Source organism: Juglans microcarpa x Juglans regia, chromosome 1S, assembly GCF_004785595.1.
Source record: "Juglans microcarpa x Juglans regia isolate MS1-56 chromosome 1S, Jm3101_v1.0, whole genome shotgun sequence".
NCBI lineage: Eukaryota > Viridiplantae > Streptophyta > Magnoliopsida > Fagales > Juglandaceae > Juglans > Juglans microcarpa x Juglans regia.
Window position 1 is genome coordinate 1,003,564 of NC_054595.1, and position 16,271 is coordinate 1,019,834.

Genomic DNA, 16,271 nt, shown 5'->3' on the forward strand with positions numbered 1-16,271 from the left:
TAGAGGATGAGACTTGTCGATCTAAGGACCCCTCGAGTAGTGTTCAGTCATCGAGTGTCCGCCCACATGACAGATGTGATTTACGGAGAACCGTTGATCTACTGACAGAAAATGGATGAACAGACAGGAAGGAAAACAAACTAAGAGGAGAAGGTTGGAGAACCACGCCACATTAATGGTTCCGCCACTCGGACAACATGCCACATTAATGACGTTGTTGCAGAACCATACCGTATTTAAAGATTCTGACAAAAGGAACATTACTAGGAACACGGGCTTCATGAAAGCAGGCGCGATCTGCTCCTTGGACTAGTAGTATAAGTAGTAGGTTCTAGGTACCAAAATGCTCTCTCTGATTCCTAGACTTTCTTACTTATTTACTACACTCCAAGAATATTTACTAACTTTAGCATTAGAGGTTACCCGGTCCCGAGGCCACCCTCTCAAAGCCACACTCTTTTCTACCTTGCACATGGCCCCTTTTTGAAGACCTAAGTTGTCAGAGCTTGACCCAAAGATGTGCGAAACATGACGTTAACAATATTGTTTTATTATTTGTTTCTTTATATATATATATATTTATATATATGCCATTGCTTTGCTCCTAGGAGAGGGAAAAAAGAAAAAACCTAGCAATAAAAAATAATTGAAGGATATAATCTCATCTTGGCAATTCATGTTGATGTCATAGTATTGTGTTCATACTCGTTTGTGAGTAGGGTTGTAAACGAGCTGAGCCGAGTCAGTCTTTGGCTTGCCGAGCTCGGCTCGACTCAATATACTCGAGCTCGAGTTTGAGATCGAGATTTTTTTTATTCTTCGCTCGAGCTCGGCTCGATAAGCTAAACGTTCAAGTCGAGCTCGAGCTCGAGCTCGTCCCAAAAACGAGTTCGAGTCGAGCCGAACTCGAGCTTGAACTGTATATTTTTTTAATTAGATTTAATAATTAATAAATAAAATAAATAAATAAATAAAAATCTAATATTGAATTTATACAACTAACAGGTAGAACCTCTATTGAATTATAAAATTTTAAAAAATTTATAAATAATTAATATCTAACTAGTTTATATTTATCCAAAATAACAATATATTATAGCCTACATATATTATTAATACATACACTTAATATGATATCATATATTTATTTCATATATGGTTCTCATATACTAGTATATAAAATTATTAAATTTTATCTACTAATTATTATACAAATTATAAAATATACTTATGAAGTATATATTCACTATATAGACATACGTAATTAGATTACATATTATATATTTAATTATAAAAGTGATATGCTTATATTATTAGTTACTATATATATATATGTGTGTGTATATATACATATGTGTATGTATATATTTATCAATATATGAATGAGTTTTAATCGAGTCGGGCTAACGAATCCACTCGAGCATAAACGAGCGAGCTTTAACGAGTCTTAGTCGAGTCAAGTCGAGTCGAGTTTTGTCGAGTATGTATCATTTATAATTTGAGCGGGTATCTGCTTTAACGAACAAGCTTTTTTTTTCACGAGTCGAATTCGATTCGAGTTTAACCGAGCGAGTACCGAGCGGGCTATCGAGTAGACTGGTTCATTTACAGCCCTATTTGTGAGATAGACACTTCGAAAGAGAATCCGAGTCAGGTCCCAAAAGCTTAAACTTGAGAATTTGGTCCAACATTATTGCATTAAGCTTTCATTATTTGGACTTTTAATCGATACAATAGGTATCACTCTTACAACAGAGGCAACAATATTACCATTACATAATCATGAATTCATCTTTTTCCTAACATGCTGTCAAATTCCTGAACGTTGAGTGGCTTTGGTGGATGAAAGCTGACCCTTTCCAAAAGTTTCTTACTTTTGCTCATCTTTCTCAAACAGCCATGGCCCAATCTCCACCTCCAACCTCTCTCTTGTGGCAATTACCATCTTTTCACAGAAAAGAAAAAGTAAACTGGTTTAGATCTTTTCTGTCAATTTTCTCTTTCACTTAGACAAAAAGAGAGGAATATTAAAGAACACGATGAAAAGGAGGTTTTGTCATTAAAATGGAGTTTGATACCTTCGTAAGTAAATCCTATTCTTCATTGGGCATTCCAAGTGAATGGTTGATCACCAAACAAAGCAACACCGCGGGCTCCTTCAAGCTTTGGTGTTCTAGTGATTTAATATCGAACCAGAAATGTCATTCTATATCTTAAATTTTGTCATCTTTAATCACACTATGTAAGATTTTAAAGCAGCCACAAATAAATTTAAGAAGAACTGGGAAAAAACTGAGAATGGCGTTGGTTTGTGATGGATGAGATGATGCATTCCCATGTGTCAGGTTTATGTTAGCTCTGGTGTCTAAATCGGAGAAGCTTTGTACAGTGGAGGACCAAAACTAGGACCAAAAATGGCTTGTTGCCAATATCCAGCTGCAAACTTTCGTACGGCGTGTATTTGGAATTCAGATTGCTGGTGGTCCTCCTGGTCTTGTCCACCTTCACAATGATCACAACTCGGATAAGAAGCATAGAACCATCTCGGTGCATTTTGCTAGCCATACAGTTTAATCCCGATGATAGAAAAATATCTAAGATTTATGTGTCTAATTTTCTTTTATTTGAGATCACAGAAAAATCTTAAATTTCCCAATTATTACTGCTTTCATCAGTTTCCATGATCATATTAATTCTGAAAACTAAGATTTCATTGATTACATTTTCCCAGTATGTGCAAGTACCGCAGATAAAATTAATGCCTGCTAGTCAAAACTGGAGCGGTAGAGCATTGAATGAAGACCAGATTGCTCAACAAATCCATCAGTGATGCTGTAATCATAGAACATTTGGACCCTCTTTGGCCCCCCTACAATAATGCACAATTCTTAGTATTATCTACTGTTTGCCCCTTCTTCTAAAGAATTGTGCATTCGATCACAGATTCACAGTTCGTTTTTGTGCTTTTCTTATATACTAATGTTCCAAAGTACTTAGAAAATCAATCGAATTCACAATATTTTTGCTTCTAGTTCCATTTTTTTCTGTGGTTATGGGAAAAAAGAAAGAAAAAAAAGACATAAATGGTGGAGAAGTTTTCACTTGTAGGGTCAGACTTCAACGTAACTGCTATAAACAGAGAGAGAGGGAGAAAGAAAATACAACTGTTAGCATTGTAATAGTGACGAGAGCAATAAATTAAGCAGTGCTAGGTAAAGTCAATCCAAGGGGGCGTTTCAGCAACTCTCAACTCCACCCAGGTGTCTTGTAGCAAAGATGCTTTTCGGGGTACCATATTTCTTCTTGTTTATTGAAGACAGACGTGAGCACCGGGGGACACAGAGAGAGAGAGAGAAGAAATAGCGGTGACGGCATTTAATTTTTCAATTTAATCCTTGATTAATAGTTGAGGACCTGAGCAGAACGCCATACTATGTTTGGTTGGCTGAGCTGTGTATTTCTTCGCTTTTTCTCCTTTTTTTCAACAATCTTCAATCACATGACCCCTGCTTCGTAATAAATCACAGTCACCTCTCTCTCTCTCTCTCTCTCTCTCTCTCTGTGTGTTACCGTAGGGAAAATGTTGTGTCACTGTGTAAAATGATGAGCTCCGAAAGTGTTGTTCACCAATTATGGTGGACGATTCTTGCCTTTACTTTACTTGTAATTCAATCTTGTGGGCTTAACTCAGATGGTATTATCTTGCTTTCTTTCAAGTTCTATGTTCTCAGCGACCCTCTGTGCGTACTAGACAGCTGGAACTACTACGACGAGACGCCATGTTCATGGAAAGGAGTTACATGTGCAGCTCAAGGCTTAGCGGCCAATTCTCGGTACTCACCGGTGATCGGTTTGGCTCTCCCAAACTCTCAGCTTCTTGGCTCCATCCCTGTCAATCTCGGCATGATTGAACACCTCCAGAATCTCAACCTCTCCAACAATTCTCTCAATGGTTCTCTTCCTTCTTCGCTCTTCAACGCAACTCAGCTCCAGTTTCTTGATTTGTCAAACAACTTGATCTCTGGTGAGCTACCTAAGACTGTAGGCAAGCTTCAAAAGCTCCAGTTTCTTAACCTCTCTGACAATGCCTTGGCGGGAAACATACCCAACGACCTCACAACTCTCAGCAATCTAACCACTGTTTCTTTGAAGAACAACTACTTTTTGGGTACTCTTCCTAGTGGGTTCGACTCTGTTAAGGTCCTAGATCTGTCCTCGAATCTGATGAATGGGTCCCTACCCTCTAACTTTGGTGGTTCTAGTCTGCATTACTTGAACCTCTCCTATAACAGGTTCTCCGGGAATATCCCGCCAGGGTTTGCCGAGAGAATTCTAGACAATGCTACTATTGACCTATCATTCAACAATCTCACCGGAGAAATCCCGGAATCTGATGTTTTCATGATGCAAGAATCCAAATCCTTTTCAGGGAATCCTGATCTGTGTGGGGAACCAACCAAGAATCCGTGTCCGATTCCTTCTTCTCCTTCATCTTCTCCGCCAAGTGTCTCTTCCCCTACCTCTCCTCCTGCAATTGCTGCCATTCCAAAGACAACGAATTCCACCATAGAAACCTTGACACCTGGGTCGCCAACAGGGGCCTCTCAGCAGGCAAAGCAAAGCGGCCTGAGACCAGAAACGATAATAGGAATTGTTCTTGGAGATGTTGCAGGTATTGCAATTCTCGCTTTGATTCTCTTCTACGTGTACCAATTGAAGAAGAAAAAGAAGAGAGCCGAGAATACAGCGAAGAAAGAAGCTAACAAGGCGAAGGATGATTGGTCATCGTCTTCCTCTGAGTCAAGAGGATTCACGAGGTGGTCATGCTTGCGAAAGAAAGTAGAAGAGGAAGAGAGCTCAGACGCCACAGAGTCTGATGACAGCGAAGATCATGGACACCAAAGCCGTCAAAGGGGTCAAGAAAATCATCAACGGCAACAAGAGCAGGAGCAGGGCAAAGGAGGGACGCTGGTGACCATTGATGGTGTGGAGAAAAAACTCGAGCTTGAGACGCTGCTAAAGGCTTCAGCTTATATATTAGGTGCCACCGGTTCGAGCATAATGTACAAGGCTGTCCTAGAAGACGGGACAGCAGTTGCAGTTCGAAGAATCGGTGAGAGCAGTGCGGAGCGGTTCAAAGACTTCGAGAACCAGGTCCGTGTCATAGCTAAGTTGGTACATCCCAACCTGGTTCGCATTCGTGGCTTTTACTGGGGCGCCGACGAGAAGCTCATCATCTATGACTTCGTTCCCAATGGCAGCCTCGCCAACGCTCGTTACAGTCAGTCTCTCTCTCTCTCTCTCTCTCTCCCCCTCTCTCTCTGTGTGGCGCAGTTTAGCATGTCAGTATATTTTTGCTAAAGTACGCTTTGGAAGGGTGAGATTTTGACAGTGGAGTAGGTGTATCTGAACAACTTAAAAAATGCATTAGCCCTTCAGAGCCTGATAGCGATACACGTACTCGTTCGTAATTCGGAAGACGTAAATAAATAATAGAAATACGCCACGAAGTGTGTTTGTTGTTGTGTGGGTTGTCACTCTAGTGGAAAGTGACCCCAATTTCTTGTTTTTCATTTTTATATCAACACATTCTGCTAACTTTTGTTCCTATGAAAGAGACTGATGAATGGGAATTGGAATTTCAGGGAAAGTGGGCTCCTCTCCTTGCCATGTTCCGTGGGAATTCAGGCTCAAGATAGCAAAAGGTGTGGCCCGCGGCCTTGCCTACCTCCACGACAAGAAGCACGTGCATGGCAACTTGAAGCCTAGTAACGTCCTCTTGGGCTCCGATAAAGAGCCTAAGATCGGGGATTTCGGTCTTGAGAGACTCGTATCGGGTGACACGAGCTATAAAGCTGGAGTGTCGGCCCAACATTTTGGGAGCAAGAGATCCACGACATCGCGCGACAGCTTCCAAGATCTTGGAATTGGACTCAGCCCAAGCCCAAGTCCGAGCTCGTTGGGGGTATCACCTTACCATGCACCCGAATCGCTTAGGAGTCTAAAGCCCACACCAAAGTGGGATGTTTACTCGTTTGGGGTGATGTTGCTTGAGCTACTGACTGGGAAGGTTATTGTGGTGGATGACATGAGTCAGGAAATGGGGCTTATAGTTGAGAATAAGAGCCGGGCTCTGAGGATGGCTGATGTGGCAATCCGAGCTGATATGGAAGGGAAAGAGGAAGTCCTAATGGCTTGCTTCAAGCTAGGGTTTAATTGTGCCTCTCCAATCCCGCACAAAAGACCCACAATGAAAGAAGTCATGCAAGTTCTTGAGAGAATCCCATGTTCATCTTCCTCATCGCACTATTATGGTCCCTAAGAAGATTATGACTCTTTTTGATAGAGGTGTATGTAGTATGTATGATAGACGCACGCAGAGATTGTCATCTGGTCTCATGATTTTGTCCTTGTAATCGCGTGAAGTCATAGAATAGATCTTGTTGTGTGACATCAATTTACCCCTGCTAATTCTGGACTCATTTTAGATACTAGGAATGATCGGATTTTATGTCTCTCTGTTTTTTTAGTCAAATAGTTATGTTGGTCGATCCTTGTGTTGTCGTCCTATGTTAATTGGTCGATAACATAAGTTAAAAGAGCTTTGCGATCATCCGATAATATTGAAAGTGATTGGATTGGACTATTGGCATGTCTAAATAAACTAAACCCACGATCATGATCATGATGCTCATGTGGGCGGATATCCATCTTTGTGTGGCGTATAAATAAGATGGGCTTCCTTTTTCAATGGCACGTTAGATCCGGTAATCAGTTGTCAATGTAGTAGAGAGATGTACAACAACGGAGAAAGGAGCTATATGAAACATTCGTATTAATTAATCCTAAAGAATATGGGTAGAGCAAATTAAAAGGCTTTCTTAGGTGACGAGATGTTTTTCATTTCACGTTAAGTAGATATTATCCATTAAATTTAAATACGAGATATTTTGATTGTTAATATGATATAAAATATGAGATTATATTTCTTATGCTTTACGCTAAATAGAAACTATTGATTTTAAATGACATGGAGAGGATGATCCATAGCATCGAGCATGTCTTTTGCAATCAACGAAGTTACCCGACAAGCCCACATGACCAACCTACGCCAAATCTCCACACGCTCGTTACAAGATCTTTATTCAAGAGATATAGTACGTAGATCCACAAAAAATACAGTGAGATCAACACATTGTGTTTGTATCTCACAAGAATAATGATAGGGTTACTACCCTACTACTATCTATCTACTACTCTTTTCGTATTTAATTTTTTTTTAATTTTTTATTTTACTTAATAATTTAGGAAGTGAATATTAATAAAATTATATTTTTTTTTTCTTAATGATTAAGGATGTTAAAAAAATATTTAAAATAAAATGATAAAAAAATAAAAAACTTAAAATACACTTAGGTAGTAGTATTTTTTAATGGATTGATAGTAAATAAATGAAATATCTCATTTCGTGGATAAAAAAACCTCCAAAAATTTCAGAAGGAAGAAGATGGTAGAAAGACAATTCTATTACTTTTTGGATGAAAAGAACAATACCGCCACTATAACTTTTATGTGAGAATTCCCTAATGGGGCCTAAGGCCATTACACTAACTAAACTATATTAGGTTCCACTCCAGTCCAGTAGCCTTGCGTTGAAGACCAAGCCCAAGCCCGTAGCCAATGTGCCCAAAGCCATGGAAACTGTTATAAATTCTCCACCATCAGAGCACCGACCACAAGGTGCAAGTGAGATTCATTGATCTGGTCTATAGAGTTCCCTCAGTCAGGAAATGACCAACTAACATGCTTGCAGGTCTCAAAATTCTTCATAAACTCAAAATTTTTGATAGCTTCATCACTAGCCTTGCAAGCCACAATTGTAGTCTCAAGTAAACTAGGAACACAAGTACAAGATAATACTAGTAAAACAACCACAATTGCAATTAACATCACCAGTACTTTAGTCATGGACATCACTCCTTGAAGGACATCAAAAGTCCCTCCCAGAATTGGAAGCAGAGCAAACAGTAAATGTTTTATAAATGTTGTCTTTTCTGCTGAATACTATTCCCAAAAGTATGACCATGGGTTTAGCATCAAAATCATTGTTAGTCATCGAGGGAAATACAAATCGTTAAAATGATATGTAACTTCCAATGACTTTAGCTTTTCACTATACAACCTCTTTAAGCCATCAATAATTAACGTAACTGCATTGGGAAGTAGTTTCTTTGCTAGTTTTGAACCAAGCCATTGAGCTTATGGTGGAGGTTGAGGTTGAACTCTTCCATTTTCAATTGGATGGCCACTTATCATCACAACCTTAATTTTATCGACCAAAACTTCCATTATAAACAGCCATGCATCAATACCCATAAAAAAAAAAAAAGAAAAAAAAAGGCCACTAGGACTTATTTGAATTGCTTGAACCTCTTGTTTAGCAAGGATTTTACCCCTCTCAATAAATGATGGTAAATCATACAGGTGGATAGAGTTATAATTGGGAGAGCATAACAAAATTGGCTTAACTTCCGAACCATGCATCTCACATAGGGTAAGTAGGCCATGTTCTTCATGGTGAGGGTATGTGACTTCCAAATTTCCACTCTCTGTATCAACCCACACCTTTATTGTTTGGTCTAATGCACACGATAATAGAAACTTGTTCCAGCAAAAAACACACATCGCCACTGTAGTAGGGTCCTTAAGTGTCTGTATACACTGCAAAGTTTCAAGGTTCCAGACACGTATAGTACAATCCATGTACCCATAATAGAGCCTATTAACTCCAACTACTAGAGAAACAACTCCGAGGGCATGACCTTTAAGGGATGCAGCTGGTTCAAAACAATTGATACCAGAAAAGAGCAAAATCAGTACCCACAAACAAGACATAAACTTGTCCTACTGACCCACTTAGACTACGCTCAGTAGGAGTTTAGGTGTTCCATGCCTTAACAACATTTGGTATTCCAACAAAAGACCACATGACTTTCACTAATCTTACAACCTACTTCACCCCCATATTCTTCTTAGAAATACTGCCTGGCATTTAGAAGGTTAAGGCTATTGGCTATTTCTATACCATATGACCCTTAGACAAACACAATCGTAACGAAGAGATTGATAATGAATCTCTTTTCCATTATCGCGTTCTGCTTGCTCTTACAATTTATTCCCACATGATTTATTTCTCTTCCTCTAACAAAGGGTTAGAAAACATCCTTAAATGGCAATAAATCAAGCAATGAGGAGCAAAACATTTCTTACATGTGGAAAGGGCATGCTTCCACCATTATCATCTCGATGCAACGCATCAAAAAAATCCCATAAAGGCAAATCATCCACAAAGAATTCAAAGCCAGTAATTATTTTCAAATGCATCATTGACATGTTTAACCTTTGCCTTATCAAGATCCAGAGAACACATGACAACATTCTCCAAATTTCTTTCGAACTTTAGTTGGATCTGGCTGTTAGTTAGATCATTTCCACTAAGGACCTCGCCTTTGATATTTGTAGATCTGCCAATCTTTTTGCATACAAGTTCTTCCACTTCCGCTATGATTTTTTTCCTTTAAAGATTCTTGACCCATCTCAACAGCCTTCTGGGTGGTGGTAATGGAGTGGATGGTGGTCACTAGACCCTTAACAATTCTAAAATTGTCCATGATTACCTTGGCAAGGGGAGCAAGGCATTGGTGGTATAGTTGGCATTAGAAACAATGTCAAGCTGGTTCATGTGTTCCTTTCATTCACACCCACAACAAATATTGGTGCATCCTTGCTAAGAGCCTTTTCTTTGTTTGTGAAAACCCCAGTAGGCTCCAAGATATACTCAACTCTCATCTTTTCCCATGGGTTTCCTTCCAGGTTCTAGATGCCGAAAACAATGACGGGATTTTGGCCAAAAAGAAGGGTGCTAGAGTTCTTGACCTTAATGTTATGGTGCTTCCAATGGCCATGTTAGATACTTGTTGTAATTGTTGCTATGAATGTTGTGGTGTAACAAGGATTTGGTAGAAATGTAAATGGAAGATACAGTAATGGAAAGAAGGGGTGTAAGGAAGGTGTTTGATGAAATGCTTCAACAAGCCACATGTATATTGATAAAGGAATTATTCGAGGGACTCCAAACCTCCATACAAGAGAGTAGCCTTAACAAATTTCAGATCCCCTTTTTCTTCCTCATGTTCACCTCATATACAAAAACACTACAGACTCTGTAATTAACTCCTAGCACTAATAAACTAACCTCATAGGCAATTGAAAATAACAGTAATAAAAGTGCACCGTTTTGGTGTTTTTAACCCCAAAATAGTGTCCATTACAATAAACCCAAAACGACAGACTCTACTTACTTATTAATAAAAAAATGTTGCGTATTGCAGCTCCTTAAATGACAACCTCCACTTCAGTTAGCCACCAAAATGCAGTTCTTCATAATACACAGCGACGTCGTTCTCACTTCAACCTTACTTCACTTCAATTCATTTCATAAGACCAAAACCCTTCACTTTCATCACTTCACTTCATCTTTTCTCGTCTTCTAGGGTTCCAGCCGCTAGTGTCCTAACAAAGTCACCCCCTTCAAAGCACATTGCCCACAAGTTGTGGGTAAAGGCCTTATAGCCGCCACAGCAACTCCTAACTACTCTCCTCCTTGGGAACTCCCACCCATTTTATAAGCACCTCTGTTACAGCCTGATCTCCATGCCTCCCCATTCATCAATCAAGTACTTGTTCTCGTTCCAGCAACACTTCACCCAGCTGATCTGTTGGAGGAAGGGAAGGAAGGACTTGAACCTGGGATCCGAGCTTCTAAGGCAAGAGACATGAAATGTTGGATGGATTTTGGACGATTCGGGTAACTTCAATCAGTAAGCCACTTTAATAGTCCTTGCCTCAATTCAGTTTCATATTATGTCTCAATTTCAAAGTTTTTTTGTCTGTTGGGTTGTAATTTCAAATCAACCCAATCATTTGTTTCAAACTCCCTTTCTGTCCTTTTCTTGTCCGCATAACGCTTCATTCTGTTCTGGGCTTCACTTAAATTGTGCTTCAATAACTGAATGACTTGATCTCTATCTCATAAAAACTAATCAGTAAACTCATTGGTACTGGGTCCTGGAACATAGGAAATGAGAGGGGTGGAAACCCATAGACAGCTTCAAACGAGGTCAATTTAATGGATGTGTGGTAAGTCGTGTTATACCACCACTCAGCCATGGTGAGCCACTGTGACCACAATTTAGATTTCACCCTTGCATAGCACCTCATATAGCATTCAATACTCTTATTCAGAGCTTTAGTTTGGCCATCCGTTTGAGGATGATAGACTGAGTTAAAGTCTAGTGAAGACCCCTAAGAGTGGAATAGGGCTTGCCAAAACGAATTTAAGAAAATGGGATCCCTATCGGACACCACAGACCTAGGAAATTCGTGAAGTTTAAAAACATTTTTCAGGAGTTCTTTTGCTACAACTTGGGCAGTGTAAGGATGGGACAAAGTCATGAAATGTGCATACTTAAAAAAACGATCAACAACCACAAATATAACATAGAATCCCTTAGAAACAGGCAACCCATCAATGAAGTCAAGGGATATGTCAGTCTAAGGCTGTTGTGAAAGAGGTAAGGGCTGAAGCAACCTAGCTGGGTGTGAGGTCTCATACTTCATAATTTGACACATATCACACTCTCTAACCATTTGTTTAATATCCCTCTTCATGCCCTTCCAGTAAAAGTCTCATTTGGCCCTTTGGTATGTCTTCAAGTAGCACGAATGACCAGCTTGGGGATTATTATGCACGTATTGCAATATCTTCCTCTTGAAATCAGAATCTAAAGCCAATACTAGTCTGCCCTTCTTTATAATCAGACCTTGTTGTAAGGAAACCCCTTTAGGAATGTGCTGATTAGACTCCAGCTGCTTAAGCAGTTCAGCCAACTCCTTAGAGTCTTGATAACTTTTTTTATGTTCCTCAACCTAAAGTGGGGTGGGAAAAGAAATCATAGCAGAACACATAACCTCTTGTAACTGGCATCAACCACCTTATTCTCATTTCCCTTCTTATATTCAATAGAAAAATCATACCTCATCAATTTTGTTATCCACCTTTGTTGGGTCTCAGTACCCACTCATTACTCAAGTAAGAACTTGAGAGCTTGTTAGTCAGTTTTGATAATAAAATGCTGCCCAAGGAGGTATGACCTCCATTTTTGCATGGCGATGACGAGCGCTAATAGCTCCTTCTCATTGGTAGATAATAAGAGGACCTTACCTTTAAGTACTTGACTTAAGAAACAAATGGGCTGCCCTTACTGCATTAAAACCACTCCAATTCCCCTTCCACTAGCATCACATTCAATCTTAAAAGGCTTACTGAAATCAAGTAATTTCAAAATAGAGGGATGTGAAACTGCCTGTTTTAAGGCCACGAATGCCTTGTTGGCCTCCTAGTCCCACAAGAAGTTCTTCTTAAGTAAAGATGTAAGAGGCGTTGCAATCAGTCTATAATTCTAGATGAATTTTTGGTAATACCCTGTGATCCCCAGAAACTCTCTTAAGGCCTTCACATTCTTAGGCTCTAGCCACTCCATCATGGTGGCAATCTTAGAAAAATCAGCTATCACACCTTCCACATTAATCATATGGCCTTAATAGTCCACTTCCCCAACTGCAAATCGATATTTAGATTTTTTTGCATACAAGCAATGATGTTTTAGCATGGTTAAGACGTTTCTTAGGTGAATTAAGTGCTCCTCCCGAGACCTACCATACACCAATATATTATTGAAAAACATGAGCACAAATTTCCTTAGACAGGGTTTAAATACATCATTCATCAACCCTTAGAAGGTGGCTAATGAATTGGTGAGGCCAAAAGACATCACCAAAAACTCGTAATGCTCATCATGGATGCGAAAGGCCGTCTTAGGAATGTCACTAGGCATTACCCTGACTTGGTGATACTTAAATCAAGTTTAGAAAAGATCACCAAGCCACATAGCTCATCTTGTAGTTCGTCTATAACTGGAATAGTAAACTTTGTCTTTACAGTTTCCTTATTTAGTGCCATATAGTCAACACAAAGCCTCCAACTCCAATCGGCTTTACGAAGCAGCAAAACAAGTGAAGAAAATGGACTGGAGCTTGGCCTCATCACTTTTGACTTCAATAACTCAATTACTATTCTTTCAATTTCTATTTTCTGGTAGTAGGGGTATCGGTAAGGTCTATTGGTGATGGGTTGGGTGCCTTCCTTAAGGACTATTTGATGGTCATGGTTGCGGTATGGGTAGGGGTGTCAAATCGTGTTAATGGGTCGTATTCGTATCGTGTCAAGACATGTATATTATACTATATAGGTCAACCCTAACCCGATCCGTTAAGCTTATCGTGTCAAAATCTCAAACCCCAACACGATCCTTAACATAACGGGTCGTGTCGTGTCAACTCGTTTTGACCCCTTTATATAAATGGATTAAACAGACCCAAAATTAACCCCCTTGATCTAGTTAAGTTTAGCATAATTTTATATAAATGTTAAAATCACAATATCTATAAAAAAAATATAAAACTAACTACAAGTCTAAAATTACAATCTAAACAATAAAAATATCGAAATTAAAATCTCAAAAATTTTATTTTTTAGGTATAAGGGTATAATTGTAACTTTAACTTTCTTAACGGGTCATAACGGGTTATAACGAGTCATAACAGGTTGACTCGTTATCAACTCATTAAGCTATCGTGTCTTAATGGGTCAACCCGTTTTGACCCGAACCCGTTAAGGCTAAACCCTAACCCACTTTTATCGTGTCGTGTTCGTGTTGGGTTAACAAGCCGTGTCACATATTGCCACCCCTAGGTATGAGGGTAACCCCTTAGGTTCATTAAATACCTCTGTAAATTCCTCAAACAGATCAGAATTTTCCCCTTCTACTACTTCAGAAACGTGTTCTTCCATTTCATCACAAATGATTTGTAACAAAATTCCTTTACCCTTAGCCATAGTGGCCTTGAGCATTTTTTTGGCTATCCTCTACAACTGAAGGATTTAACTTCGACCCCTTCAACTCCACTGTTTTCCCTTCGAACACAAAACTCATCAACAATTTCGAAAAGTCTCAAGTTATCGGGCCCAAGGTCTTTAACCCTTGGACTTCGAGTACGACATTACAACCAGCTAAATCTAGTAAATGAAGAGGAGGTTGTAATAAAGTACCTTGTGCCTTCATTTTCACGGTTCTGCACATTCCTTCACTACTTAGACTTTGGCCATTAGCTACCTTCACCTTCAAATTAATGAAACAGTCCACTAGCAGCTGCAACTTAGAAATTAAGGCGGAATCAACAAAATTATGTGAATTCCCCGAGTCCACTAGTATAACCACTTGGTCTCCTATGATGTTTCCCACCAATCGCATGGTTCTAACGGTGGGGGTTCCAGTAATGGCAGCCAAAGAAATCTCAAGTTCCTCAGGTTTGCCGATAAGAACTTTCTTCTCCTCACAGTGGTAGTACAGTCAAATCCTTCACTGCTCATCCATTTGCATGGATGACACTTGCTTAGTCGTTTTCCTTTTTTCTTTTTTTCCATTTGTTGTAATTGTTATTAGAAAATGAGGTGTGTGCAGAACTTTCTATCACTCCTGTACCATGCTTTCTCCCCCATAGACTTGCTGATTTTCTTAGTACTCAAGAGGTACTCTTCTTGCATTTTTGCTAACCCATATGTTGTGTTTACATTGACAGGGTTGAACATTTTGAAAAAAATGTGTATCTCATCCTCCAAGCCACTGAGAAAACAACTTAGCTTATGAGCATCCGATAACCCCCTCAGACGGTTGGACAAGGCCTCGAACTATGCCTTATACCCTGCTACCATGCTGTCTACTTCAGATTGGTCAATGTCTCCATGGGATCGTCGTACTCTATTGGGCCAAAACAAAGAAGCATGAATCTAGTTAATGTTTCCCAATGCATTGTCCCCCTTCCACAATGTCTTGATACCACACAAGAGTCTCTCCTTCTATGTCGTAAGAGGCCATAAGCATCTTGTGAGCAAGAGGAGTCTGATGAAAGTCAAAGTAGTGGTTTGCTTTAAAGATCCAAGTCACTAGGTCGTTTCCTTAAGAATGAGGAAACTCAAGCCTAACCCCTCAAAAATTAACTCGTCTATTATCCTGGTTCTCCTGTTCCTGATTAATCTCATGGTGAGGATCCTGGTTATGGTGGTGCGGGGTATTGAAGAAGGTTCTCATATGGTCCTTAATTTCCTGCACATCAATTTTCAATTTAGTGATGGATTGTTGTTAGTGGTCGACTTGGTGTTGAAGAGCCTCTTGTTGTTGGTGCTTGGACCTTGTGTTATCTGCCATAGGATCAATGGATACTAATACCAGTTGTTAGATACTTGTTGTAATTGATGTTGTGGATGTTGTGGTATAACAAGGATTTGGTGGAAATGTAAATGGAATATGTTGTAATGAAAACAAGGGGTGTAGGGGAGGTGCTTGATGAAAAGCTTCAATGAGCCACACGTATATTGATAAAGGAATGCTTTGAGGGATTCCAAACCTCTATACAAGAGAGTAGCCTCAACAAATTCCAGAACCCTTTTTTTTCCCTCATGTTCACCTCATATACGAAAACACTACAGACTCTATAACTAACTCCTAGCACTGATAAACTAACCTCACAAGCAATTGAAAATAACAGTAATATGAAGTGCATCGTTTTGGTGTTTTTAATCCCAAAACAGTGTCCATTACAACATACCCAAAATGACAGACTCTACTTATTAATCAAAAAAATGATGTGTATTGCATCTCCTTAAACAATAGCCTCCACTTCAATCAGCCCCCAAAATGCAGTTCTTCATAATACTCAATGACGTCATTCCCACTTCAACCTTACTTCACTTCAGTTTACTTCGTAAGACCAGAATCCTTCACTTTCATCACTTTACTTCATCTTTTCTTGTCTTCTAAGGTTCTAGCCACTGGTGTCCTAATAGGCCATGAACGGTGTCGTACTTGAACATATAATTCATGTAGTCAGTGGTTATGAAGGAATCGTTACTGACAACGAGTTCAACATCGTTTCTCTGGAAAACAACCTTGGCAACCAAACGATCGATCCTTCCACGCCTGTTAATTCTAATCTTGATCTTCTTGTCGTAAGCCATGACGATCGGTGGAGATGGCACATTTGTAAAGAGAGGTGAGATTTGAGAGGAGTGGGAGGAGACAGACATTCTTAAG

At 39.5% G+C, this 16,271-nt stretch overlaps 1 protein-coding gene and 1 pseudogene across 1 annotated transcript; one reads left to right on the forward strand and one right to left on the reverse strand.

Annotated features, from left to right (window-relative positions):
* Nucleotides 1-3,099: 3,099 nt before the first annotated feature.
* Nucleotides 3,100-6,551, forward strand: LOC121247081 (probable LRR receptor-like serine/threonine-protein kinase At4g37250). Its single transcript, XM_041145416.1, has 3 exons — nucleotides 3,100-5,281; nucleotides 5,646-6,314; nucleotides 6,354-6,551. Exons 1-3 carry the CDS (start codon nucleotides 3,601-3,603, stop codon nucleotides 6,356-6,358), a joined length of 2,355 nt encoding a protein of 784 aa, XP_041001350.1. The 5' UTR covers nucleotides 3,100-3,600; the 3' UTR covers nucleotides 6,359-6,551.
* Nucleotides 6,206-16,271, reverse strand: LOC121247082 (annotated as a pseudogene).

Bases quoted from the DNA above. Each gene is read 5' to 3' on its own strand.
- LOC121247081 (XM_041145416.1), top strand. From the start codon at position 3,601: ATGATGAGCTCCGAAAGTGTTGTTCACCAATTATGGTGGACGATTCTT. The intron at 5,282-5,645 runs GTCAGTCTCTCT...TTGGAATTTCAG, and splicing joins CCTCGCCAACGCTCGTTACA to GGAAAGTGGGCTCCTCTCCT.